This window comes from Sander vitreus, chromosome 16 (assembly GCF_031162955.1).
Source record: "Sander vitreus isolate 19-12246 chromosome 16, sanVit1, whole genome shotgun sequence".
NCBI lineage: Eukaryota > Metazoa > Chordata > Actinopteri > Perciformes > Percidae > Sander > Sander vitreus.
In genome coordinates, this window is record NC_135870.1 from 2,585,594 (window position 1) to 2,612,594 (window position 27,001).

Sequence of the window (27,001 nt, forward strand, 5' to 3'; positions counted from 1 at the left end):
ACGCTAGCAGTAGCTAGCTAGCCTGGTTAGATTTTTTAAAACAAATCCAGTTGTGGTCTTGCAATTTGTGACCCTGTAAGATCCTCAGCCTTTACATATGATGACAGCCTTTAACGTTCGATGTGAGATGGTGTCTTCTAGTGTACGGTAGGCATTGGGGGGCTTTCAAACCTGCCTCGTAGTTTGGTATTTTTGGAAATTTTTGGTATTTAATGGATATTTGGCGTATTTTTTAACAGAACAGGAAACGCTAATGTATGAAACTGCCAAATGGATTAATTTACTTGTTAATCGAAGGTGCCGGTATTCCGTTCCAGTTCATTCCGACCCACTTTAACCCCTACGTATTTGTAGTAAATGACAATGAAACAGCCTCTTAGGAACCAGCGTGTGAATATGAATCAACATAAAAACCAACCCGTCACCAACATGCCGTCACTCGGCTCCTAAAACAGTGCTGTGCTTTTTGCAAAACACGCTGTATTTCCATTAGGAACCCAACTTAAAGCAGCACCATGAATGGCCTTGGTGTTTCTGTGACGGAAACATGTTGTGAGTGCAAGCAGCGCCCCTCCCTTTGGGAACATTACTGCATTACCCAGGAACTACACCTGGCACTCTCCAAAGTCAATTACACCCCGGCGTGAAGCCTGCTGACTTTTTATTTTTGCTGAACTGCAGTGTGATTGGTCATACGTTGTCATGATGTATTTGGGATAATAGGCAACCTCAACAAGCCCTGTGGAAAGAGAAGGGAGGCAGGAGGAGTCGTGGTTTATGTACTGTTTTATTGTCATTTTGTCTTTGGGTCCCTATGGTTTCCTAGTAATGCTGCAGTTCCTAACAGTTGGTCAGATTATACACAAAAGAAAAGGCAACAACATTTGGGGCTTCCTTTAAATCCTTTTATGGAATAGTTTGACATTTTAGTAAAATATGCTCTCATATCCGTGTGCTAAAAGTGAACTTGAGCCAGCAGGAGCTTAGCTTAGCTTAAAGATTGGAAGCAGGGGGAGTGCTGATTGGTTCAGACAAGCGCATTTAATTGAAGATTTTCAAGATCATTCATATCGCGACAATTGAGCTGCCGTGCAAGGTAAAAAACTGCTAGCCCAAAGTTTAAAAAAATACACCTACCAGCACCTCTAAAGCTCACTTTTTAACATGTATATCTTGTTTGTTTAATCTGTACAACAGTCACATCAATTAGTGAGCTTTAACACTTTTGGGGATTTTGTTACCGTTGAAAAGAGCTAAGCTAGCTGTTTCCCCGTTTCCAGTTTGTAAGCTAAGCTAAACTAGTTGGTCGCTCGCTGCGGTAACTTCTTTACTAATTAAGACTTTGTTGTATCTTGTTTCTTTAATCTGTACACAAACAAACGTTAAAACAACACGTTCACCAGCTCAATATCTTCTTAATATGTTTAAGAAGACCTTTCAAAGGGACAGTTTTCTTGACTTAAACATTGATATCTCCCCAACGGCTACACTGATTTTTACCATTCAAACTGCATTTGAAACGTTTATTTCTCTTTGCTTTTTTGCAGTCTGACCTGTGAAGATAGCCCTTACCAATCTCTTACAAGGTTAGTTTATATCAAGAGAACATAGGAGACTGGGAACGTATGGGATGACCTCGTGGTTTTACGGGGGGTTACGAGCTTCGACTTCCTCGTCTTTCCTCGAGGTTGCACTCCCCAAAATGTCAAACTATCCCTTTAACAAACAGACACTTAACATGGTTTGGAAACTGTTTACAATAACTGAAAATAACACAAGTTAAAAGGAACACATTTTTTAGTTTTGCAATCCTACAGAAGACTCTTCGGTAAGTGTTTCTACTTCACAGTTGTTGTTCTGTAAAATCACCTTTTTATTTCCCACAGTGTCTAATCATTACAGAGAGCCAGTTTAATGAGCGTGTCCAGAAGTTCATGAGTGATAAGTGTCGCTGATTGTTCAGTGGCATGTCAAAGACGGAGCCAAGTAAAGCTAACGTTGCACCAAGCCCAAGTAGATGACCTAAACCAGCGTGAGGGCCAGCTGGGACTGCTTACAGTGAGCTTACTCTTGATCAATGTGCACCGTTTACTCTCTGATACCCTTACATGGAAGAAGCTCTTAGTGCCTTTCCTGCAGGAATTATTGGTATTTTGGATGTATTGTATTTCTGTCTCATTCAGCAGGCTGGTGCAGGTTGGCTGCCGGCCCGCTGGGTCGGCCGGTTCATAGTCTCTGCAGAGCTTAGATAGCAATCAGGGAGCCAGCAGCTGCCAAGAGAACCATGCTCACTCAGGGCCAGGCTCAGCACTCCGGACTGGGGCTGCACGATATGAGGAAGATCAATACATTCTCACTCCCATCGCGTCAAATACGGACGCTTGATCATGTGCTTTTGGCATTTGTTATTGACGCTAAAAGTCTCCTTTAGCCTCATATCTGAACGAGCTTGCCCCCCCCCCCCCACGATTTGGATATTGCTCTAGTCCATATTGCAATTCTGATAATATTGCAATTAATTGTGCAGCCCTAGTCCGTACGTTACACCGTGATACCCGCTCGGTCCCTTCGCTCCGCTCTCCACCGCAGGAAGACTTCTTTGCCGAGAGAACCAGCGGTGGAATGTAACTAAGTACATTTACTCCAGTTCTGTACTTAAGTCCAAATGTTGAGGTACTTGTACTTTACTTGAGTCTTTTCTTTTCATGTCACTTTCTACTTTTACTCCACTACATTCATCTGTTCCAGCTTTAGTTACTAGTTACTTTACACATTAAGATTCCTGTACACAAAACACATGTAGTTTATAAATCTGATTTTGTATTATAAAGTAAACTAGCCGACAATATAACGACTACAAGTCCAGCTGAGATGATCAGACCGTTAAACACACAGCTGTTTCTAAAATGGGAGGATTTTTCTTTACTTTTAATACTTTAACTACATTTTCCTTACATACTTTTACTTAAGTAACATTTTCAATGCAGGACTTTTATTTGTAACAGAGTATTTTTACAGTGTGGTATTAGTACTTTTACTGAAGTAAAGGATCTGAATACTTCTTCCACCACTGGAGAGAAAGGATGACAGCCCGGGAGATTGCTAACCAGACTGTCCATCTCCCGGGCTGTCATCCGTTCGGGCGGGGGAGTGAAGCCGAGGGGCCGTAGGCTCTGTGCTGCTAGTTTAGTTGTTCATATCATAACAACCATCTGTATCTCCGTTTTCCCTTTTTGATTGACGAATAGATTAATGTCGCCTGCTGGCAGGGAGAGCTGTTTCCTTTCATGCAGGCGTACGTGCTAGTTGGCCGTCCACTGTACTCAGTGCAGCTTTTTGGCCGAGATGCAGGCGACGTGAGGCGACGCCAGTCTGGCTTTGTTGACACACTCTTTGCCGTCTGCTTGGTATGTAAGGGCCTTTACATACGGAGGGCTGAGGTCACAAACAGTGCTAGCCTCTGCCTCTGCTCGTTCACTTTAAGAAACTACAGTATTTGTATCAAAAATAGCAGTTTATCAAGGCGCTAGATAGATAGATAGTATGTGCAGATCTACACTGACTGCGGCTTTGTGCTTGTAGAAGCTGAGTCATGCTCTGAAGTCTAAGATGAAGCCAAACAGACAGATACAGCCACAAAGAGTAACTATGCAGAACAGTGCTGTTTCTATTCATGCCAGGCATTTTCTATTGCTGCACAGGGCCGACTACCGTTTGCCTCGTCTCTTCTCTTTTAGGTAAATTCATCTACATGTTCAGTGCAAAATTCATTTATTTATTTTTTTTTAGTGTCGTGGAGTTTTGTATTTTTCTTTCCACTGTTATGTTACGTTCATAAACTGTAAAAATAATGGACGAAAGCTCCGTGTCTGAAAAGTAAACAGTGCTAATGATATTGAGCCTACCTCTCACTTGATTCATTACCTCGGTAAACATTTTCATAATGAGTTTATGTTCTCAATCTTCTTCTTCAACACAGCATGATGTTCATTTGGTAAATTATGGTCCCATTTAATTAAAAACAGACGATAAAGCAGGGGATGCTTTAGGACCTGTCAGTGAGGACAGAGGCTCAGCAATGCTAACCATGCTAACACTGTGGACATTAAAGCAGCCTTCAGCTTGTTTTCGCCTTAAACTTTGACCCTCTCACTGAGTGTTTTCACTTAATTTGGACATTTCGCCTAAAAAAGTGTGCCGACCAAGCTGTTTAGCTTGCTCGAGCGTTAGCTGGTAACTTGAGGGAAAGTTTACAGATTTTCTGTTCTGCCGTAAACTGTGCCAGTACCCAAAGGTCTGCGTTTCCCCGCCGGTAAATCTCCGCTGGATGACTCGCTTCAGAAGGGTTGATGATCGTCAACTTTCCCTCGTTAGCATTTAGCTTAGCACCGCGCCGTAGCAACTGAAAACAACACTGGCTCTAGCCGTGTCATCCACCCCAGCTCCAACCTCTTTTAAAAAAAATGTTACGTACGGTTTCAAAAGACCAAGATGGTGACGCCAAACGCGAGGCTTCAAAACGGCAGTCTACAAACGTCCATTATATTTACAGTCTCTGATTAAAGCTTTATGTAAACCGAAGAGACTGGGATAGTTTGGCCAATAAGACAAAAAATAATATTTCTACAGTATATCAAAAAATAGTCATAAACAGAAGTACATTTCTAGATAATAACATTCTACAAACTTAGAAAAACATAAACAATGTTGGATTTCTTTCCTTTTCCTTATTTCTTTTTGGTGATGATGTTTGGTCCAACACATTTGTATAAAAACGTAAAATACTGAACGGTATGATGGCGTACAAAGTACTGATAGTAGCACCTTGTTAAGTATGGACAGCAAAGATCGGTTTAGTTGTGCGAGGCTTGTATTCCTGCCTGATGACAAGCATCACAGGATTTGAGCTTTTTTCTTCCCGCTGTGTTTCTTTCGTGGCTGTTCTTCCAGGTCTTGAACAAAACAAGATAAGTGCCCAAAGTATCCGTCCAAACCACGAGTCGTTTTGCTGTGAAACTGTTCTCAGTTCAGACGTGTCGTTTCTTCTTATATTATGACATGCCTGTGATATCTTCCAACCCTCAACCCCACCCACCCCCATTTCAAAGGCATTGATTAAATAATAGATACCTTAAATATGTGTAAACTATCCCTCAGAGAGTTTCAGGTCGCAGATTACATAGCAACATGTCGACAGTAATGTCTTAAGGTTTCCATGAAATAAAGCATCACAGTTTGAGTGTGTGTGTGTGTGTGTGTGTGTGTGTGTGTGTGTGTGTGTGTGTGTGTGTGTGTGTGTGTGTGTGTGTGTCTCAGTTGTGGCCCTTGAAGCAGTACACTCCGTACAGCTTGTGCTTTTTGTCGGGGAAGCCGCTGAACCTCACGGCGGCCTCCGTGGGGCTGCAGCGTCGGCGGGGGTGGGAGATGGGATAACGCACGCTGCCGTCGGCCAACCAGCCAGCGTCGCAGCGGTCGTAGCCCAGCAGCTTCCAGGCTGCGTACATCTGGCCAACCTTGGCGATCTGAGCGCCGTCTTTCTGACACGCGCCGACCGCCTCGTCGTAGGTTAACTTAGAGGGGTGGATCAAGTAGTAGAACCGACCTGCGCGGACGAAAACACAAAGGCAGATAAGCACAAAGACAACGTGATAAAAACGGTAGCAATAAAAGCTCACAAACAACTTCTGCACTGTCTATTCAACGCATTCTCATGCACGGGTTCGTATATCGTACGAAAACCTAAGCACCAGGGGCGATTCTAAAAAGGGTCTAAAATCGACGAAATTATAGCGACCGTCGGCCAAAACGTAAAGAATTTGTACTGTACTTGTACTTGAATATTTCCAAGCTATGCTGAAGAGAACGTTGCAACTTGTCCCACAACAAAACTAGCTTGTGTGCTAAAAGACTAAAGACAATTCATCTACTAAAAACACATCCACACACATTAATCAAACAATAAAAGGTAAATGTCATTTGTTTAGCAAATGTTTAGCTAGTCCTCTGCCTCCTTAAGTGCTAATGATATATGTTATAAATGTTTATTTGTTGCTTTGGAGGTGAGGCGTTTGTCCCACTGTGAACGTGCTGACGTGCTACGGTAAGCGTATCGTCTCATTTCCGCTCTAGCTTAACACAGTCAATTTTGGTTTTTTTCTTCATTACAGTGGCTCATTACCTGCTTTACATTTAAACCTGCACCAGCAAGCACTCATAGTTATATCGTCTTATGAAACTGTCTTGCTAATCTCACAGTTGTTTACACGCTATTAGCTCTGTTAGCTAGGCTACTTAGCTTAGCCGTTTCTCTCGCTCTTCTGCTCTCTTGCTCGCTGTGTCAAATGTTCCTCTGCGTCCTTTAGTGATAATGATACATAATAGATAGTAATAAATGTAGTTTATTTGTTGCTTTGGAGACGAGGCTGAGTGAATTAGAAGCCCAGCCCCGCACTATGAAATGTAAACCGTATGCTCCTGTAGCTAGCCAGCCCCCCATAATACTTTTATAAGTAGTAGAAGTAGAATAAAAAAGTAAGTAGAATTCTGAATGAAGGACTTTAACTTTTTAGAGATGTTTTTTGTTAAATTGTGGTATTGTTACTTTTACTAAAGGTAAAAAAATATTTGAAAACTGTCTTTTCTTTGTTCAGTCAACAGTAAAAGAGATCTGACGCCCCAGCCTGCTGTTTTATTGGACTATTGTCTTTAGAAGCCCCATGGTTAAATGGTTAAATAAAGGTAAGCACGCACGCACGCACACACACACTTTACCTTTGTAGTGTGAGGTGAAGCAGAACACGTCGTATTGGTTCTTCTCTTTGTCTCTCAGTCCGTAGTTACGGACGCCCGGCACCGTGTTCTTGCCTCCGCAGGGTTCTCTGGGGTTGGTGATGGGATACTGGACCGAGCCGTCACTCAGCCAGCCGGCGTTGCACCAGTCCAGGTTTCCTCGCCACGCACTGTACAGCTGGTCAAAGGAGGCCACGATGGCGTCCTGGTCCCGACATGCCCGCTCAGCGTCGTAGAAGTTGAGGTTGTAGCGACCCAGGCGAGGGAAGTAGGGGAAGACGACACCTGCAGATATGATAGATGACGTGCAGTTAGCAGATACAACAATGGTGTATTCTTTGGGATTTCTATCATAGAGTGTAGAAATAATGGACGAAGCTTCCAGGTCAGAAACGTGAAGGCAACACTGAAGCATCTTAAACCTGCACTATATCTGATTTCCAGCAGGGGGCGACTCCACTGGCTCCAAAAAGAAGTCTGTTTCTATAGAAGTCTATGAGAAAATGAGCCTACTTCTCACTTGATTTATTACCTGAGTAAAGTGTTCAGCGTTCTGCTAGTCTCGCTTTACCAGACCTTCCTCCACAGCGCTGCTGAGGAGGGCCTGACTAGTCCACACAGCATTCTGGGATGGGAGAAAAACCTGCTCTGGTTTATTGGCATTTCTTTAAACCAATCACAATCGTCTTGGGCGGCGCTAAGCTCCGCACGGAGCAGCTCCAAAATAGTCTCGGGAAGGAACTTGTTTTGGTGGAACATGTTTACATTCAAAAGTAGTTTTAGTCGTGCAACAGAAAACTCAGATTGGACAGATAGTCTAGCTAGCTGTCTGGATTTACCCTGCAGAGATCTGAGGAGCAGTTAACCATAGTCCTCACAAATCTTGAATTTCCTGCGGCATCGGAACAATCCTGGAAGAGGATATAGACTAGCGTTCTGCCAGCCAAGCTAGCTATCTAGCATTAGATGGTAACTTAAGGGAAATGTTGCCGTTTTTCTGTACTGCCGTACATGCAGATGAGTGTAAATTCCACTGAATTGCTGACTTCAGAAGGGTTGAACTTCTCCCTTAAGCGTTAAGCTTGGCGCAATTGCAGCCATAAACGACACTGGCTTGGCTGCGTCATCCTTCCCAGCTCCGCCCTCTCTCTTTACCCAAAATGCAAACTCGCGGCTTCAAAACGTCAGTCCACAAACCAGTGGGTGAGGTCACTCCTGCTATGTCTATTCTTTTTACAGTCAGTGGTTTGTATTCAATGTTATTGAACCTAATGACTGAAAGCAGGTCTCGCTGTGTAAGCACAGCTGTTCCTCTGTCAGCCTGGTGCCAGCACCTTTGGCCTCAGGCAGAAAATGGCTGATATCTCAAACATAATGAAGCTGCTCTGACACTGATGTACACTCTGCTTACAGAACACACTCCTGACTTTTCCCCCGAGCAGTCATCGCTCATGCGGCTAAACTTACTCTCACTGCAGCCAGTTACAGTACAATGACGTTTTATTTTTAGACTCCCATTTTAACCCTCTGAGGTCTAAGGGCATTTTCACACATCTTCTTAAATTCACCTTTTTTTTTTTTTTTTTTTAGGGTATTTGCATACGGATCCCTGTGTGTTTCAAATCAAAATGTTAAGAACAAACTCAGTTTTCTGTATAGTGACGCCCAAATATTTTCTAGAGCAATGTGTAAAGAGATAATTTGGCGCTAAAGCTGAAACGTTGATGTTGGCTTATTGAAATTCCTCAAATCTCTTTTGAAAACAAACCTTAAAGGTGCAGCAGGTAAGACTTATAAAACTACCTTTCTGTCATATTTGCTGAAACTGACCCTATGTTCCAGTAGAACTACATGAAGCAGGTAATAAAAAATAATCCAGCTCCTCTGGCTCCACCTACAGCCTGTAGTGGGATTTACAACAATCCACAGCTCCCTGTTCAGATGCACCAATCAGGGCCAGGGGGGTGTCTAACTGTTCAGATGCACCAATCAGGTCCAGGGGGGGTGTCTAGCTGTTCAGATGCACCAATCAGGACCAGGGGGGGTGTCTAACTGTTCAGATGCACCAATCAGGGCCAGGGGGGGGTGTCTAACTGTTCAGATGCACCAATCAGGGCCAGGGGGTGTCTAACTGTTCAGATGCACCAATCAGGGCCAGGGGGAGTATCTAAATGTTCAGATGCACCAATCAGGGCCAAGGGGGGTGTCTAACTGTTCAGATGCACCAATCAGGACCAGGGGGGGGGGGTGTCTAACTGTTCAGATGCACCAATCAGGTCCAGGGGGGGGTGTCTAGCTGTTCAGATGCACCAATCAGGGCCAGGGGGGGGGGGTGTCTAACTGCGTGTCAATCACTGCTCATGCACACAGCACCTTTAACCTATGATGTGTTGTTTCGGTGCTTGAAATGAGTTTACCAAAGCCTTTCGGTTATATATGATTAAAATAGTAAATATATGTCTGTAATGAAATGATGTAATATTGCTTTTTGAGTAGGTGCGTCTTTCGTTCTCAGAGGGTTTAAAGACTTCGTTCACCTTCCAGGTCGAGTGACACCACCACTGTTCCGTCTTCCAGCCCGTCAATAACTTCACACTTGTATCTCCCATAATCCTCCAGGGTGATGTCGGTGATGACCAGAGAGGCGTCCATCGGAGAGGAGCCTCGCAGGTGGACGCGTCCATGGAAACTGCCGTAACTCCGTTTGTGATAATCCATGGAAACAAAAACATCCACCTAGAGCAAGACGAGAGAAGTCAGTATGTTCATTCTTATCACATTTAATCTAAGATTGTAGAACCGATGAACCTTTAGAGCAGAGGTGTCAAACTCAATTTCACAAATGGCCACACTGGAAAATCACATCAAGGGCCAGACATGTACGGGTTAATTGACATGCTTTTATTTAATCCAAGTTAAATATCTTTGACTGTATTATTGCATGTCTCGTATAGTCTTCTCACTCACAGTTTGTTCGACATAAAGTCCTAAAAAAGTCAGCCAAAATGTTCTTAGCCAACATAGAAGAAAGCGCCCAATAACTTTGAAAAAAGCAACAAAAACGAAGAAAAAGCAACAAAAACTAGGTGGGCCAAAATTTATTGTAAACCAAAATATATATGCGGGCCGGATCAAAATCTGCGAGGGGCCGGATTTGACCCGCGGGCCTTGAGTTTGACACGTGTGCTTTAGAGGCAAATGGATGATGCTTCATCGTTTTATATTAGCTTAAACTTTGATTATTTTGGAAATATGTGTGTTCGCTTTCTGATGGAGAGTTAAATGGGAAGATTGATGCCACTTTTATATCAGGGTTTTTTTTGGTGAAATATAAGGCTACAGCCTGCAGCCAGTTAGCTTAGCTTAGCATAAAAACTGGAAACAAGGGAACATTTAGCCTGGTTCTGAGGTAATAAAATGCCAGCCAGTCCTCCAAACCATGCGGCGATATCATATCTAAACCAGACGAGGTAATGGTCGAGGCGTTAAAGAGTAAATCGCAGGTTAGAGCCCCCAGCAAATCAATGTTTAGACAAATAATGTAGGAATATATATATATATTAGGGCTGTCAATCGATCAAAAAATGTAATCGAATTAATTACATACTCTGTGATTAATTAATCTAAATTAATCGCATACATAATTAATGGTGCCTGAACCGATAGGCTAACGTTAGCTGCTGTTGAGTATAGTGTTAACTAGCTAGCGGCAGGCTAACATTAGCTGCTGTTGAGTATAGTATTAACTAGCTAGCGGTAGGCTAACGTTAGCTGCTGTTGAGTATAGTATTAACTAGCTAGCGGTAGGCTAACGTTAGCTGCTGTTGAGTATAGTGTTAACTAGCTAGCGGCAGGCTAACATTAGCTGCTGTTGAGTATAGTATTAACTAGCTAGCGGTAGGCTAACGTTAGCTGCTGTTGAGTATAGTGTTAACTAGCTAGCGGTAGGCTAACGTTAGCTGCTGTCGAGTATAGTGTTAACTAGCTAGCGGTAGGCTAACGTTAGCTGCTGTTGAGTATAGTGTTAACTAGCGTCACATGCAGCGGGGTTTGTGTTGCCTGTATGTTTCAGAGCATCAGAGAGAAGAGCAGACATATCAATGGCACCAGATTTCGGTAGCCAACCCTATTAGGAAGAAGATGTTTATAAGTAAATGTTCCAATCAATGATCCAGGCAGAACATTCTCGTCTCCTCCTTCATTTTACAGTCCAATGGTGCTAGAACGGCTCCGGGTCAAACCTCAATATGGAATGGATTAATCTGCGTTATTTTGACAGCCCTAATATATATACTTATAAATACTCTACTGAGGCTTCTGGGGTCATTTTTATGAGAACATTTTACTTCTGCATCTGAAAAAGCCAAACTGGAAGTGATGTAACGAGGGAGAGCAGTCAATTCAAACAATAGGAAGACAATGGATCGCAATGACAGTTTGGACGCTGAGGAAGTCGTAAATGTTTATGCTAACTCATATGCCGGACCACAACCATACAGTTATGTATGAGCCTGCTATGCGGCCAACATTGCAGGGACAGACCAGACAAAACAATGATCCGAGGAGAGAAATTGGGAGAACCAGTGGAGAACAGGGCATATGACGAAATTTGCACCCTGGTGTCTTGTCAAAAAACACTTTCCTCATTTTGCACGCTAACTGTCCCACTAAATTACGTTTGATCCACAAGAAAACCAGCAGAGCATTCTTCTAATCTAATAATATATTAAATAAAAATATATGTTTAGACATATTGCATGGTCACAAAACCTCTAAAAACACAGATAGTCTTTGATTAAAAAATGTAATGGTGACCTCCTTCAGGTAGTCTGACGTCAGCTTGGTCCATTTGATCCTCATCTTCCGGCTGGGTGTCAGTGATTGGTCCATTCGGATCTTGCACGGTAACGTAGCGTTTCCTCCTCGCCTCGACACCACCTTCGATTGGTCTGCCGCCACTGAGAGTCGAGGGTCGTTTTCTGGAACACAACATTGTTACACCCAGGAAAAATAACGAGATGACCATCCATTAGCTGTTGGTATATTTCAGTCTGGATATACAATGTTAGTTAGAGCTTTAGTACTCTGGCATTGTCAGACCTTCCTCCACAGCACTGCGGAGTACGGTCTAGCTAGTCCACACAGCAATCCGCATTGGGAGAAAAACGTGTTCTGGTTTATTGGCATGTCTTGAAACCAATCACAATCGTCTTGGGCGGTGCTAAGCGCCACATGGAGCAACGGCGCCTCTGCAAAATAGTCTCGGGAAGGAACCTGTTTTGGTGGGACATGTGGACGTTCAAAAGTAGTTTCAGTCGTGCAACAGAAAACTCAGATAGTCTAGCTAGCTGTGTGGATTTACCCTGCAGAGATCTGAGGAGCAGTTAACCACAGTCCTCACAAATCCACCAGAGGTTAGAACGCCAACACAAAGAATGAGAAAGGTGAAGGACATTCGAAAACGGACATCCAAAAAGAGTGACATCCGGCCGAATTTCTGGCAGAACGTCGTGTTATATAGACTAGAGCTAGACTAGAGCTTTAGAGGTGTATGTTTGATAGAGCCAGGTTTGCTGTTTCCCCCTGCTTCTAGGCTTTATGCTAAGCTAGGCTAACCATGTCCTGTCTCCAGCTCCTCACTTAACACACAGACATGAGATTGAAATCCATTTTCTCATCTCACTCTCTGAAAGAAAGCAAATAAGCTTATTTTCTTACGATATACAACTACTCCTTTAACACGCAGTAGTTCTTAGCCAAGATGTCCTCCAAAACATGCGACAATATCAGCTGTTTGTTCCTCCCTTTTAATACGACGCACAGGACCGTTTATTAAACAAGCGCCCCTAGCATTGGCAGGAAATACGTCCTCATATCTAAACCAGAGAAGGTAATGGTCGGGCTTTTAAACACGTCGTTAACGTTGTGACACGGTTGCAGTTTGGTTAGGTTTAGGCATCAAAGTTAGTTAAGAGTTAAGTTGATAAAAAGATGGAGGTTTGGGTTCAAATCAGACGTTACTTCACTTCCTGAAGGTCACCACGTGACGCAGAAAGTGACGTAGCTCCGTTTGTTTACGTAAAGTTAAAAAAAACTCTGTGTTTCCTATTCTTTTCAATCGGGACATGAACCCCAATCTCCTGGGTAAAAGTCTTGTTTGTTTGACCCATCCACCACCCCAACCTGCCTCCTTACCAGGACATTTGGCGCTCTTATACTTCCTCACCTTACTTCCTGCTTTGCTCCCGTCAGAACTACTACGGCCGAGGGCCCGGATAGCTCAGTTGGTAGAGCGGGCACCCATTTATAGAGGTTTATAAAATAAATGACTACGGCCACTAGAGGGCGCTGCCACTAGAAACCTAAATATAGGCCGTAATTGCTGCTTGAACAAACATGCTATGGGAGCCTTTTTCAAGAGGGGACAGTCTCTTCTCAGCAGTATTAACTATGAGCTGTGCAGCGTTCCCAAGGTGAAATAAAATCAATCACTGGAACCATTAAATAACATCCTATTGCCTGTCAGCCTGCCAAGTTATGTGTTTAAGTATAAAGATGAATATACACACTGTAACTGCACACCGCAGTTAAATCTGCTTATGATTTCTCTGCTGCTGTGACCTTCAGCATCCATTACTAACAGGCTTCTGATTGGCTGTTTAACCACCGCAGCGTTTCACTTTGGCTGCTGTGTAAGCACACGTGTGTCAAATCAACTGATCAAACAGCTGATGGCTCATTGATCCGTTGCTCTGAGAGAGAGAGCTGACATTTTCTTTTATCGTCATCTAATCTTAACTTTCGTCGCGGCAAAACGCTCCTATTTTATCGACAAAATTTAACGTTGATGTCCGCCGAAACATCCGACAGCTCGCGGTGTTTTGTACCCTACTCAAACCCTATTTTTGGGTAGCTGAACCACCAACTACCGCTGATACAACGGAGGTCAGTAGCCGGTGTCACAAAGCTCTGTAGCTGCTTAAACAACTAGCAACTGCCGCTCGGCGTCATGGAGCTCGTAGCCAGCCGGCGGTCTCCTAATTTCGTTGGATATCATACGGACACGTTTATGAGAATGTGTTGATTACGTGGTTTGTCTTGGTTTAGCTTTAATTTCTGTATCATGCCAAACATTTGGCCCATCCCACATAGGATTCAAAATAAATTAAATAACTTCCACAAGCCTAACGGGCCGGCTACATTGCACACGTAACATATGCAGAGCGTACTTTACAAAACTACTCTTCCTCTATAACTAAACTGGCGACACCGGGCACGGGAGCATTGGTAGTGGTGCGTATGCTCCAGGAGAGCTGCTCCACCAGCGTAAAAACAGGACAGTCTTCTATTTATATTTTGTACGCGAGGTGTATGCGGCCCTTTGGATCATAAAGTGACTATATTTCACGTTACACTATGAAAAACATACATTCTGCGGCACATACGCTCCGCTAACGGTCGTTACACGTTCAGTGTAGCCAAAGCGTAAAGTGAATCGTGTAAAGTCCTTTCTTTTCTCGTCTCCCAGACTGAACTGACTACTTGAAAAGTTTCATATGTGAACTCAGTCTTTGTGCATCGTCTATATTTACAAAATACTCAAATTAAAGAACCCAAAAACACTAAATGGTCTAATTTTCTTTATTAAAGAAATGGCTCTTTGAAAGAAAATCTTCTTCTTCTTTCCAACTGACTACTCCAAAATCTCTAAATCAGGGATCTTCAACAGGGGGTCCGGGACCCCTAGAGGGTCCTCAGAGTCAATGCAGGGGGTCCGGGACTCCTAGAGGGTCCTCAGAGTCAATGCAGGGGGTCCTCAGAGTCAATGCAGGGGGTCCGGGACCCCTAGAGGGTCCTCAGAGTCAATGCAGGGGGTCCTCAGACTCAATGCAGGGGGTCCAGGACTCCTAGAGGGTCCTCAGACTCAATGCAGTGGGTCCGGGACCCCTAGAGGGTCCTCAGACTCAATGCAGGGGTCCCAGAGTCACGTAGGGGGTCCGGGACCCTAGAGGGTCCTCAGAGTCAGCACAGGGGGCCCTCAGAGTCAGGGGGTCGACCCTAGAGGGTCCTCGAGTCGCAGGGGGATCTAGGGTCTCAGAGTCAATGCAGGGGGCTGACCCTAGAGGGTCCCAGGTCAATGCAGTCTACGTAGAGGGTCCGCGACTGCAGAGGGGTCCTCAGAGTCAATGAGGGTCCGGGACCCCAGGGTCCTCAGGAGTCAACGTAGGTCCTCAGACCCACGTAGGGGTCCGGGACCCTAGAGTCCTCAAGTAGAGGGTCCAGAGTCCTCAGGGTCCGCGGAGTCGACGCTAGAGGGTCCAAGACTAATGCAGGGGTCCAGGACCCCCAGGTCCTCAGATCAATGCAGCCCCGAAGAGTCCGGATTAGGGTTCATTTGTGAAAGTCTTAACATGAATCCAATAGGCGGTGGGAATCACCAGCGGCCTCACAATACCATTTCATCATGATACTTATGTTACGATACGATATTATTGCGATTTTAAGCATTTTGCAATATTCTGCGATATATGGGATTCTTTTACCTTTTTCCCAATTTCAAATGATGTCCCCAAAAGGAAACTTTGTCAACATCTGTTTTATTTAAAAAGATGCATTTCTCTCATTTCACTTTAATTATATCGCTGCAAAATGGGATAGTCAAGCAGACAAACTGACCAACACATATATAATAACAGATCGATACTTGGCGTCTGTGTGTCGATACAGTACTGCCACGAAAATATCGCGAAACGATGCTGTATCGATTACTTCCCCCACCCCTAGAATCCAACATATTATTAGATACTACAAATCCCCACTGCTTACTGGTCTATAGGAAAAGTAGTCACTAAGGCCCTCCACAGATTAGTTCATTCGAAGGATAACACTTGATTTATAAAATCATGCCAACAATTATTATGCTCTTTGAATAGCTTACTATTCTATGCAGAAAAAGGTATGTATAAAGGCTTTAGGCTTCCCTACACGTTGTTGTAGGCCCAGTTTACTATGCAACTTCATTTTATACAATATATGTAGTAGGGGGTCACTGGTCCGCCTCTCTTTCAGTTAAGGGGTCCTTGGCTTAAAAAAGGTTGTTGTTAAATGTTTCAACATTAACTTGTAAAATACCAGATGTCACTTGGGCTCTTAAAGATCTTAGCCTCTTAGATAAATGATATGCATAATTATCTGTACCTCAGCAGTTTTTTCTTACAGTGTTGTAAATCTTGGGCACACTTTTCATCTGTAAGAGATGAGATAACCCTAATCTCAGTGAGCTACTAATCCCCCACATAGCAGCGTTATCTCCGAGCCGCAGCAGCAGAACGAGCTGATAAAAGGAGGAAACTAATGACACTGCAGAGTGAGTGTCGTGAACGAAACTCAGGAAAGGACGCTGCAAGAGCTCGCTCAAAACTCTGCATGACATTGTCACACACTTTCAGCATCAGGCTGTTCTCATTAACCATTTGTACATTAGAGTGCTGATTGGGCCGACAGTTAAAATCTCATTTTTTCTTCATACTAATGACACATGTACGTTTGTTTGTGTGGAAGCTTTCATTAAGCAGCTGTAGGAAGGCATTCAGAAATGTCAACAGATGAGGTCATCAGCTCACACGGGGCAACAAGCTCACGTTAACACAGGCGCGCACCTACATAATAAGCTGTTTTAAATGTAAAATGGTCAATGCCTCATCGCGCTGATGTGACCGAGCCCGACCCGAACCAGAACATCATTTCTAAATATCTGTCCGACCCCGGCCCGGCCCGTTGGGTACCTTCGGGTCCAGACGGGCTCAGTTCGGGTATCCATCCTCTTGTACATATAGCTACGAAAAGCGCTGTCATTGGTCTGTATTCCACGTATTTATTACTGTCAGCAGCACGTTGACTGCTGCTGTATAAGAGCCTGAAGATCCTCGTAGGGAGGAGGTCGGGGGGGATGTTTGGCTCCTAAAACACAGGGCTTTAAAGCCGGGGTGCAGAGTTCATGTCCCGGGGAAAAGAAGAGACTTTCACTGACTTTTCACCTGCTGTCCTGGGAGTGCCACTTAAGGGTACCAGTGTTTTAGCCGAAACCACAATCTTTTTTCTATTCTATTCTATTTTTTCTATCTTAAGTAGTCATTTTGGTGCCTAAACTTAACTGTCACATGACCGGCCGGTGGTCGCCGTCATTTCTTAAGATATCATACGAGTTGTTGTGCTTAAGTTTTCGTACGATATCAAACGAACCCGTTTAGGAGAATGCGTTACACACACACACACACACACACACACACACACACACACTCACCTGTGACATAGATGGTTCTCGAGTGCTCCAGTTCAGGGTAGAGAGTGTCTAAGTCGTTGGCAGCTACACTCAGGGAGATCAACGCACAGATCAGCACAGGAATCATCTTCAATCACCAAACTGGGGGTCTGACCACTGCAGAGAGAGAGAGAGAGAGAGAGAGAGAGAGGGTTACAGTAATGTACAGTAACATGATGCTTTATTTTAGTTATATTGCATTGGTGCAACACAGAGAAATAGGGTATCGCCACTGATTTCCTCAATCGATTCAATTCTGATTTGCTTTTAATCTATCGATTGAGTCAGGGATATTTTTGCTTGGATATGAAAGAGATTCTCAGAGAACTAATGTTGTAAATTGTGCAAGGAGCACTCAAACCTGCGGCGTTAGTCAAAATAATAACGTTAATGACGTTAATAATCGACCCCAAAGCAGTTACATGAAAATGATTTCAGATGAACACACCACAGCAGCAAACACAATCAAGTATAAGCCTAACCCTCCTTTTGCCAAAAGCGTTAGTTAGCGTGACATGGATTCCTTACATCGTCTATCTTCACTCTAGCTTTAAGGTGGAGCCTCTTAAAACATCAAATTTGAGATTTTATGAAACGGAAAATCGTTTCTTTCACGATACATAGGCTCCGATTCGGTTTGTATTGCGATTTTCGTTTATTATAGAAGTATCGTGAACCAGAGTGAAGCTCAAGCCAAGCTGGAAACTAAAAGAAACAGCATTCCCACCAAACTGCAGCTGGACTTTACGCTCCGGGTCATTTGGTAATAATATTTAGGGCTGGGATGATATAGCCTCGAAATCTAGACCACCCTAGCGGCAGCAAATGTCATCTGCAGCCAGGGTCAGGCTAACAACTCTCCGTTGGCTTGCGAGCTGGAAAAACCAAACTGTAGTCAGGCCAATCACATCGTGTATAGAGTCAGTGGGCGGGGCTTAACGTAATGACGGCAGAGTTGCGACGGTTCCGCGTGAAAACAAAGAAGATGGCTGCTGCTGCTGGTGAACAGCGGAAGACTTGGAGTCCAGCTTTTCTTTGAGTAAAGAACAAAGAACGGCACTGAAGTCATTCTTAAAAAAGGAAGATGTGTTCGCAGTTTAAAGTGTAATCTATCAGCTAGCGTTGCTCTGATTGGTTGTAGAGCTGTCCTATTGCGTGCAGAGGGAATCTGAAAGACAACCGTTGATCCCGCCCCTTGGACTGAGCCCAGCCAATGGGGAGTTCCCAGACCCAACATCTGGATGTGGGTCTGGCTTGTCAGCAGCCTTAATAATATTTAGGGCTGGGACGATATGCTTTTGATTTGATTCTTTCCCGATACATGGCGCGGCGTTGAGTATTGCGATTTTCTTTTCCTTCTTTAACAAAAGCAACATTTGAATAAAACACTTCTAGAGACAATATACCATGAGACATTTCTAAATATTTTCTAAGAAGAATGAACATCACACGTCAGTCAGTCAGTCTGACATTTATTTCATTTGAAAGAAGACCATAATATGGATTTTCTGCACTTTCTGCTGTCTGTTTTGCTGGAAACGGGTATGATGTAGTCGCCATCGGCGGCACCGTATAAACAGAACATGTTCAAGTCAACAATAACAAATATAGATTCTGGGGAAAATAATCAATTATAAAAAGTAAATAGATTTTTTTCGCACCCCTAGAAAATAGGGACCAGGCTAAAAAAAACAGAAGTTACCCTTTAAAGGTCCAATGTGTGGGAATGTCTCCCATCTAGCGTTGAGATCATATATCAATCAACTCTCTCGCTCCACGCAGTTCAAAGCACGTATTACAGCTACGGTAGCCTTCAGGGTTCAAAAAACTGGTCTCTCGTTCTTTTCAATCTCCTTTTTCTTTTTCTGGGCGAAGGAGAAGACTCCTGTTCCTGAAATGTGGATTTTGAATACGTGTTGGTCCTCCATGTTTCCTTTTTCAAACCTGCCGGGGCCGGGAAGCTACGATACCCTACGACAGTGAAAACGTGAAAGGTGGAGCAGTATGTCCTGTATGTCCCTTACACACACACACACACACACACACACACACACACACACACACACACACACACACACACATGGAGCAGTATGTCCTGTATGTCCCTTACCAGCTAACGTATTTCTAGATGGAGCATGAATATGGAGCGTCTACCCCAGTTCATGCAAACGCAAATGTAACATTTCAAGCCAATAGGAATACCTGGAATTGATGGAGGAGGTAAATATTCATGAAAAAGGAGAAGGTTGTGAACGGGCAACACAGATTTTGATAATGAACAACTATAAACGTTACACACTGGACCTTTAAACATGGGTGGGTCGCATGTCTGGGCGTGCATAGGGCCCCCATAATTGCTAAATCCGGCTCTGATTGGTAGACTTGCCCACAACATACTATATGTCAAAAAGACCGGTACACTTCATTTTCAGGCAAAAAGATTGGGAACCACTGGTTAATAATTAGTTAAAGAAAATAATAATAATATCAATTCTAGGGAAAAGAATCCATTTTAGAAATCGTCCCAAAAAAACACGATACATATGTGAATCTATTTATTTATTACTCCTAGTTCACAGTGCTCTAAACGTTGAGACACACAAGGATGTATACATTTTTGAACAATGGCTCCATTCACTTAGATGATGTGTAGGATAATAAACAGGGTCAGGATGGGCAGAAGGATTGTCTCAAGGTTGGTTCACACAGAAAATATTTTCGGGAGAAAAACTATGTTACAATTTATGATACAAATAAAACACGTGAAAGTGGCTTTCTTCACAGTTCTCACAAAATAAAACCGATGAAACGATGATACATTTTGTTTTTTTTACCCCCAACCCTCTAGAGAATGGGAAGTTATTCATATAAAAGCACGATCCGCATGCAGCTCAGTTCAGTTCAGGACACTGTGCAGTGTTTCTATATATCTGCAGTGCTGTTTCTCCTTCGGAAAGCGCTGTAATTATTATGAGAGGGCAGAACAGTCTGCAGCACATCTACAGACAAACACACACACAGTTACAATCTGAAATTCTCACTCCAAAGTTCAAAAAAAGGTCTCAAAATAACAAAAACTCATGTTGCAATCATCACTTTCAATCGTCCTGGATGCACAAGCCGGCCGTCCCGTGACAAGCTTCACACTACAGAGGACTACACACGCACAACACAACAACACAACACGCTAAAACATATACGTATATGTTTGTAAAGGCAGTACATACTTTGCAGTAGAGATTCCCTGTCATCCAACATGTCCCGGTGACACTGACAGTCCACAACTTTAGAGGGAGACTGTGCCACAGTGCAGCGTCACGCTCACACCTCAGGCTTCATTCACACACACACACACACTGCAGCCCATCCTCTACACACTCACCCCACACAGAGAGGGCTTTACCATTTCACTTCTAACTTTGGGGATGTGTTTTATGGAAGTCCAGAGTTGCCGATATTAAATTGTTACTGGATCAAGTTGAAATCTGAAGAATAAAAAGATGTTTTGTTGCTTTAAACCAAAGGCAACTTTTTCACATCAACGACCCCTAAACTGGCACAAATTAGACCACAGACCCCCGTCTGATAAGACGTGGTCCCCTACCTGAGAGAATTTTAGCTTTTAGATGTTTTATTACAGAAAGTGAATGCAACCCATGAGTGAAATAGTCATACAATCTGTCATTGATTCCCCTTTTTGTTGGGGACCCACTGAACCCCTTTAAGGACCCCTGGGGGTCCCCGGACTCCACTTAGAAAGGCCCTGTAGAAAGGCATTTTCTATGGGCCCCTCCCCGCATCCACAGCTATTCATTCTAGCATCTTTTGGTACTCAGTCCCCTTTTTCCCTTAGTGCCCCTGGCCCCTAGCGATGATGAGAAATAAGTCCTCATATCTAAACCAGAGAACGGTAAACCACGTAACGGTCGTGGTTTTGAACACGTTAACGTTGTGAAATGGTTAGGTTAAGAAAAACGTCCATATAAGTTGTTTGTTCCAGCATCATTCTGACCTATATTTAGGTTTCTAGTGGCGGCGCCCTCTAGTGGCCGTAGCAGTTATGACGCGAGCAAAGCAGGAAGTGAGGTGAGGAAGTATAAAGGCCGTTACAGACCAACCAGACGGCCGACCGTCGGCAGAAAAGGCAGTTGGGCTGATCAGTCTCCCCGAGACTTAAGAGAGAAATAGGCCGTGCAGTTGCTGAATCTGTCTTCATTTCAGATCGACAAAGGTCAGTTTAACAGATGTTCGTCAGATTTTGAGAGACTCTAGTCACTTTCACCCAGGAGACCGGGGGTTCATGTCCAGTTTGAAAATAAAAGGAAACAGAGAGTTATTTTTAACTTTACGGATCAAACGGAGCTACGTCACGTTCTGCATCACGTGGTGACCTTCAGGAAGTGAAGTAACGTCTGATTTGAACCCAAACCTCCATCTTTTTATCTACATCCAGATCACATCCAGATGTTGGGTCTGGGAACTCCCCATTGGCTGGGCTCAATCCAAGAGGCGGGATCAACGGTTGTCTTTCAGATTCCCTCTGCACGCAATAGGACAGCTCTACAACCAATCAGAGCAACGCTAGCTGATAGATTACACTTTAAACTGCGAACACATAGTAGTTGTGGTGTCTAAAGCTAACCAAACTGGGACCGTTTTACAACGTTAACGACGTGTTTAAAACTGCGACCTTTACCTTCTCTGGTTTAGATATGAGGACGGACAACGCTCTTGTGATGCGTATTAGAAGGGGGGGAACAAACGACTCGTACCGTCGTAGGACTTCTGTAAGTACATTGCAGGAACCTTCTGGAACGTTATTAGGAAATTCATCTGAAATGATGGACCCGTAAAATAAATGCCTGAAACGGATAATTGATTCTCAAAATGGTTGCTGATTAATTTTTTTAAAAGATTTAATTTGACTATTTGCAGCCTTAGACTTCCATAGAATCTTTCAAAGCTTGAGAGTGTGTGTGTGTGTGTGTGTGTGTGTGTGTGTGTGTGTGTGTGTGTGTGTGTGTGTGTGTGTGTGTGTGTGTGTGTGTGTGTGTGTGTGTGTGTGTGTTCTTGTTTAACTATATTCGTGGGGTCCAAAAACCGGGAGTCCAGTATACTTGTGTATACTTGTCCCGACAGCTTTTTGCAGCCAAAATGCTGGACCCCCCCAAGGTTAAAGGTCTGTTTGAGGGTTAAGACTTGGTTTTAGGATTAGGGTTAGAATGAGGTTCTGGTTAGGGTGAGGGTAAGGGTTAAGGTTAGGCATTTAGTGGTGATGGTTAAGGTTAGGGTAAGGGGCTAGGGAATGCATTATGTCAATGACGGGTCCCCATAAAGATAGTGACACGCGCTATGTGTGTGTGTGTGTGTGTGTGTGTGTGTGTGTGTGTGTGTGTGTGTGTGTGTGCGTGCGTTCATTAGGGGGGATAGTCATTCGGATTGATCTCTCTTCTACCCCCCCACCTATCTTCATTCACTCCATCCCAAACTGCTGATGCGCTGCCAGGTGGAGCCCCTGCAGTCAGCAGAATATCTCTGCAGCACGCACACATCACTCAATACCCCCGACCATGCATGAAAATAGTCATTAGGCGCACCGGGACAGGACGAGGATAAGTAGGTGGAGAGATCTAGGGAAAGATCTCTGTGACATGTCCTTTTTAAAAAAGGGTAAAAACTTTGAGTGTGTTCTCTGCAGGACGCAAGCAGAGCAGGCCATGTGTGAAATGAGAACAGAGGAGATGAAGACGGGGAGAAGTGAGAAACAGAGAGAGAGAGAGAGAGAGAGAGAGAGAGAGAGAGAGAGAGAGAGAGAGAGAGAGAGAAAAGCTGAAGCAGGAGGGAGGGGGGGACTGAGACGACTATGCAGCAGCAGAAATGATGCAGGTGGGCGGAGGTTTCAAGCTCTGTTAGCTCCAGAGGTGCAATGTAACATTTGCATTTACTCAAGTGCAAATGTGAAGTCTGAGTACTTTATCTGAGTCTTTCCATTTCATGAGACTTTATACTTCTACTTTATCTACATTTCAGAGAGAAATGTTGTTCGTTTTACTCCATTACATTTATTTACTTGAGTAACGATGTGAAGTATCAGTACTTGAGTATTTGAATTACTGACTTTTTACTTTTATTCCACTGGGCCGTCCCGTGGCAGAGGCGGTATGGGCGAATGCTACGGGCGCTGGTAGTCCACATGAGTAAAGAAAAGTTAAAGATACTAAGAAAAAACTACAATACAGTTCAGAAAAACTACAATAAATGTCAAAAAAACTACAATAAATGTCAAAAAAAACTACAATAAATGTCAGAAAAAGGACCAAAAGATGTCAAAAAGAAGAAAAAAAACGTCAAAAAAACATCAAAGACGTTGGAAAAAGCGACAGAAATCAAAACCATCAACAAAAAAAAGAAAATGTAGAAAAAAGCAACAATAAACTTTTGGACAAATGACACAAAAACAAGCCGAAAAGCAACAAAAACAAAAGAAATGTCAAAAGAAACGCCAAAAACTGTTGAAATATCGGCACAAACAGCTGAAATCTTGCCTATAGGGCACCAAACTGGTTAGGGCCAGCTGTGACTACAGCTATCTGACAGCTTTACATATTAAGATTTCATATAAAGAAACATGAAGAACATATCATGCACGCCAAGAGAAATACCAAACTGTATTTGAGCTTCAAAACAATCAGTCGGAAACCCAATCGCTTGATTAGTCAATCACCAAACAATCAATCAGTGACTCACTCATCGTTTTTAGTCATTTTTCATGATCATTTCTAGTTTTTAACCTCTCAAAGGTGATCATTTCCTGCTTTTCTTTGTCTTAAAATATAGTAAACTAAATCATTTTGAGGGTTTAGACAAAAAAAACATTTGGAGGCGTCATGAAAGAATGACTCAGAGTCCATCTGTGTGGAGGGTAAACAGGGCAGTGTCTTTATCTGCCAGGTGTGTGTGTGTGTGTGTGTGTGTGTGTGTGTGTGTGTGTGTGTGTGTGTGTATGAGTGACTGTCTGCGTATGTGTGTCTGTGTATGAGTGACTGTCTGCATATGTGTGTGTGTGTGTGTGTGTGTGTGCGTGGGTTCGTGTGTGTGTGTGTGTGTGTGTGTGTGTGTGTGTGTGTGTGTGTGTGTGTGTGTGTTTGTGAGAGTGCGTGTTCTTGTTTAACTATATTCGTGGGGTCCAAAATAGTCCAGTATACTTGTGGGGTCCGGACAGGTTTGTGGGGCCAAAATGCTGGACCCCACAAGGTTAAAAGGGCTGTTTGAGGGTTAAGACTTGGTTTTAGGATTAGGGTTAGAATGAGGTTCTGGTTAGGGTGTGTGTTGCGATATTTGTGCATGTCCAAAAACATGTTGCTATCCACGAAAAATTACTTCAATGATTAGTTGCCGCAGCTGTGCTTGTATAAACTGTCGGGAAGTTTAATGTATAACAAAACCAAAGATCTTACTTTGTGAAGAAACTACAGCTGTCAGATGAATGTAGTGTAGTAGATGTAGGAATGAAAAGGAAATACTCAAGTGGAGTACCTTTCTTTCCACCCCTGTCTCTGTAGTTTCTCATATTCAGCCTGACAGACTTGCAGTAAAAACAAAACAAGAGAAGCGAGTGAACCATGAATCAACATGTACAGTATCTGTGAGATGAGATCAGACCCAGAGATTGGTTAATAACTTATTGTCCCAGTGAGAACAGCGGGACCCTCCCAGTCTCCTGAGACACCGCTGGATGCCAACACAATCACTGCGTGTGTGTGTGTGTGTGTGTGTGTGTGTGTGTGTGTGTGTGTGTGTGTGTGTGTGTATAATAATTAAAAGGTCATCTATCTCACGAGTGCTCTCTCACTCAATCCAACACTTTGATGCAGACCAACCCGTTCTCACTCCCAACTCGTCAACATACCAACGATTGGTCAGTGTCTCTCAGATACAGACGCAAAACATCACCCTTTAGCGCAAGGGCATAACTTTCGGTTCAACATCAGGGGGGTTGAGACTCCAACTACAGTATCTAGGGATGTATGCATGTACAGTATTTAAAAAATGCGACAAAAAGTATGTGGGGGAAAAAGGCAAAAGGAGACAAAAACGTCTAAAAAAAAACAACAAAACATCGTAAAAAGCCCAGTTTTGATTATTGGGATGGTAGGGTTGCCGTGACAACACGTTATCACTTGTGTTGCTGATAGTGGGTGGGGTGGAGAGAAGTACGTTTGCAGGACAAGAAACGGACACAAACCCATGGTCTCCTGCCTGGGTGAAAGTCCTGCATGTCACTTAAAGTGCTCATATTCTGCTCATTTTCAGGTTCATAATAGTATTTAGAGGTTGTACCAGAAGAGGTTTACATGGTTTAATTATCAAAAAACACCATATTTTTTTTGTACTGCTCATTGCTGCAGCTCCTCTTTTCACCCTGTGTTCAGGTCTCTGTTTTAGCTACAGAGTGAGACCTCTCACTGCTGGAACATCTTTGTTGGCAGTCGCACATGCTCAGTAGCTAGGTAAGGACTACGTGCTCAGTAGCTAGGTAAGGACTACATGCTCAGTAGCTAGGTAAGGACTACGTGCTCAGTAGCTAGGTAAGGACTACATGCTCAGTAGCTAGGTAAGGACTACATGCTCAGTAGCTAGGTAAGGACTACATGCTCAGTAGCTAGGTAAGGACTACACGCTCAGTAGCTAGGTAAGGACTACACGCTCAGTAGCTAGGTAAGGACTACACGCTCAGTAGCTAGGTAAGGACTACACGCTCAGTAGCTAGGTAAGGACTACACGCTCAGTAGCTAGGTAAGGACTACACGCTCAGTAGCTAGGTAAGGACTACACGCTCAGTAGCTAGGTAAGGACTACACGCTCAGTAGCTAGGGTAAGGACTACACGCTCAGTAGCTAGGTAAGGACTACACGCTCAGTAGCTAGGTAAGGACTACACGCTCAGTAGCTAGGTAAGGACTACACGCTCAGTAGCTAGGTAAGGACTACACGCTCAGTAGCTAGGTAAGGACTACACGCTCAGTAGCTAGGTAAGGACTACACGCTCAGTAGCTAGGTAAGGGACTACACGCTCAGTAGCTAGGTAAGGACTACACGCTCAGTAGCTAGGTAAGGACTACACGCTCAGTAGCTAGGTAAGGACTACATGCTCAGTAGCTAGGTAAGGACTACACGGCTCAGTAGCTAGGTAAGGACTACACGCTCAGTAGCTAGGTAAGGACTACACGCTCAGTAGCTAGGTAAGGACTACATGCTCAGTAGCTAGGTAGGGACTACATGCTCAGTAGCTAGGTAGGACTACACGCTCAGTAGCTAGGTAAGGACTACACGCTCAGTAGCTAGGTAAGGACTACACGCTCAGTAGCTAGGTAAGGACTACACGCTCAGTAGCTAGGTAAGGACTACATGCTCAGTAGCTAGGTAAGGACTACACGCTCAGTAGCTAGGTAAGGATCACACGCTCAGTAGCTAGGTAAGGACTACATGCTCAGTAGCTAGGTAAGGACTACATGCTCAGTAGCTAGGTAAGGACTACATGCTCAGTAGCTAGGTAAGGACTACACGCTCAGTAGCTAGGTAAGGACTACATGCTCAGTAGCTAGGTAAGGACTACACGCTCAGTAGCTAGGTAAGGACTACACGCTCAGTAGCTAGGTAAGGACTACATGCTCAGTAGCTAGGTAAGGACTACATGCTCAGTAGCTAGGTAAGGACTACATGAGCTAGCTAGCTGTTTCTCCAACTTCAGTAGAACAAGGCAGGATTAGCTGGGAGACTTCTTCTAAACGAGGGCACACTTCCACCTTTGTGTGAATACCTGCAGAACAGGGACATGGAAGTAGTTCTTTTGGAGATTAGGGTGAACTAGTGTGTGTTGTAGCAGTGTTTT

The 27,001-nt window shown here is 43.7% G+C and overlaps 1 protein-coding gene across 1 annotated transcript in view; it reads right to left on the reverse strand.

The window, feature by feature from the left end:
* Positions 1 to 768: 768 nt before the first annotated feature.
* Positions 769 to 27,001, reverse strand: part of hapln1b (hyaluronan and proteoglycan link protein 1b) — a 44,728-nt gene continuing 18,495 nt past the window's right edge. Inside the window, exons 2-6 of the mRNA XM_078271346.1 lie at positions 17,093 to 17,227; positions 11,605 to 11,768; positions 9,327 to 9,525; positions 6,772 to 7,074; positions 769 to 5,602 (exon numbers count right to left, since the gene is read on the reverse strand). Of these exons, the coding sequence (XP_078127472.1) occupies positions 5,313 to 5,602; positions 6,772 to 7,074; positions 9,327 to 9,525; positions 11,605 to 11,768; positions 17,093 to 17,198 (1,062 nt within the window). The 5' untranslated portion in view covers positions 17,199 to 17,227 and the 3' untranslated portion in view covers positions 769 to 5,312. The remainder of the gene's footprint in view (positions 5,603 to 6,771; positions 7,075 to 9,326; positions 9,526 to 11,604; positions 11,769 to 17,092; positions 17,228 to 27,001) is intronic.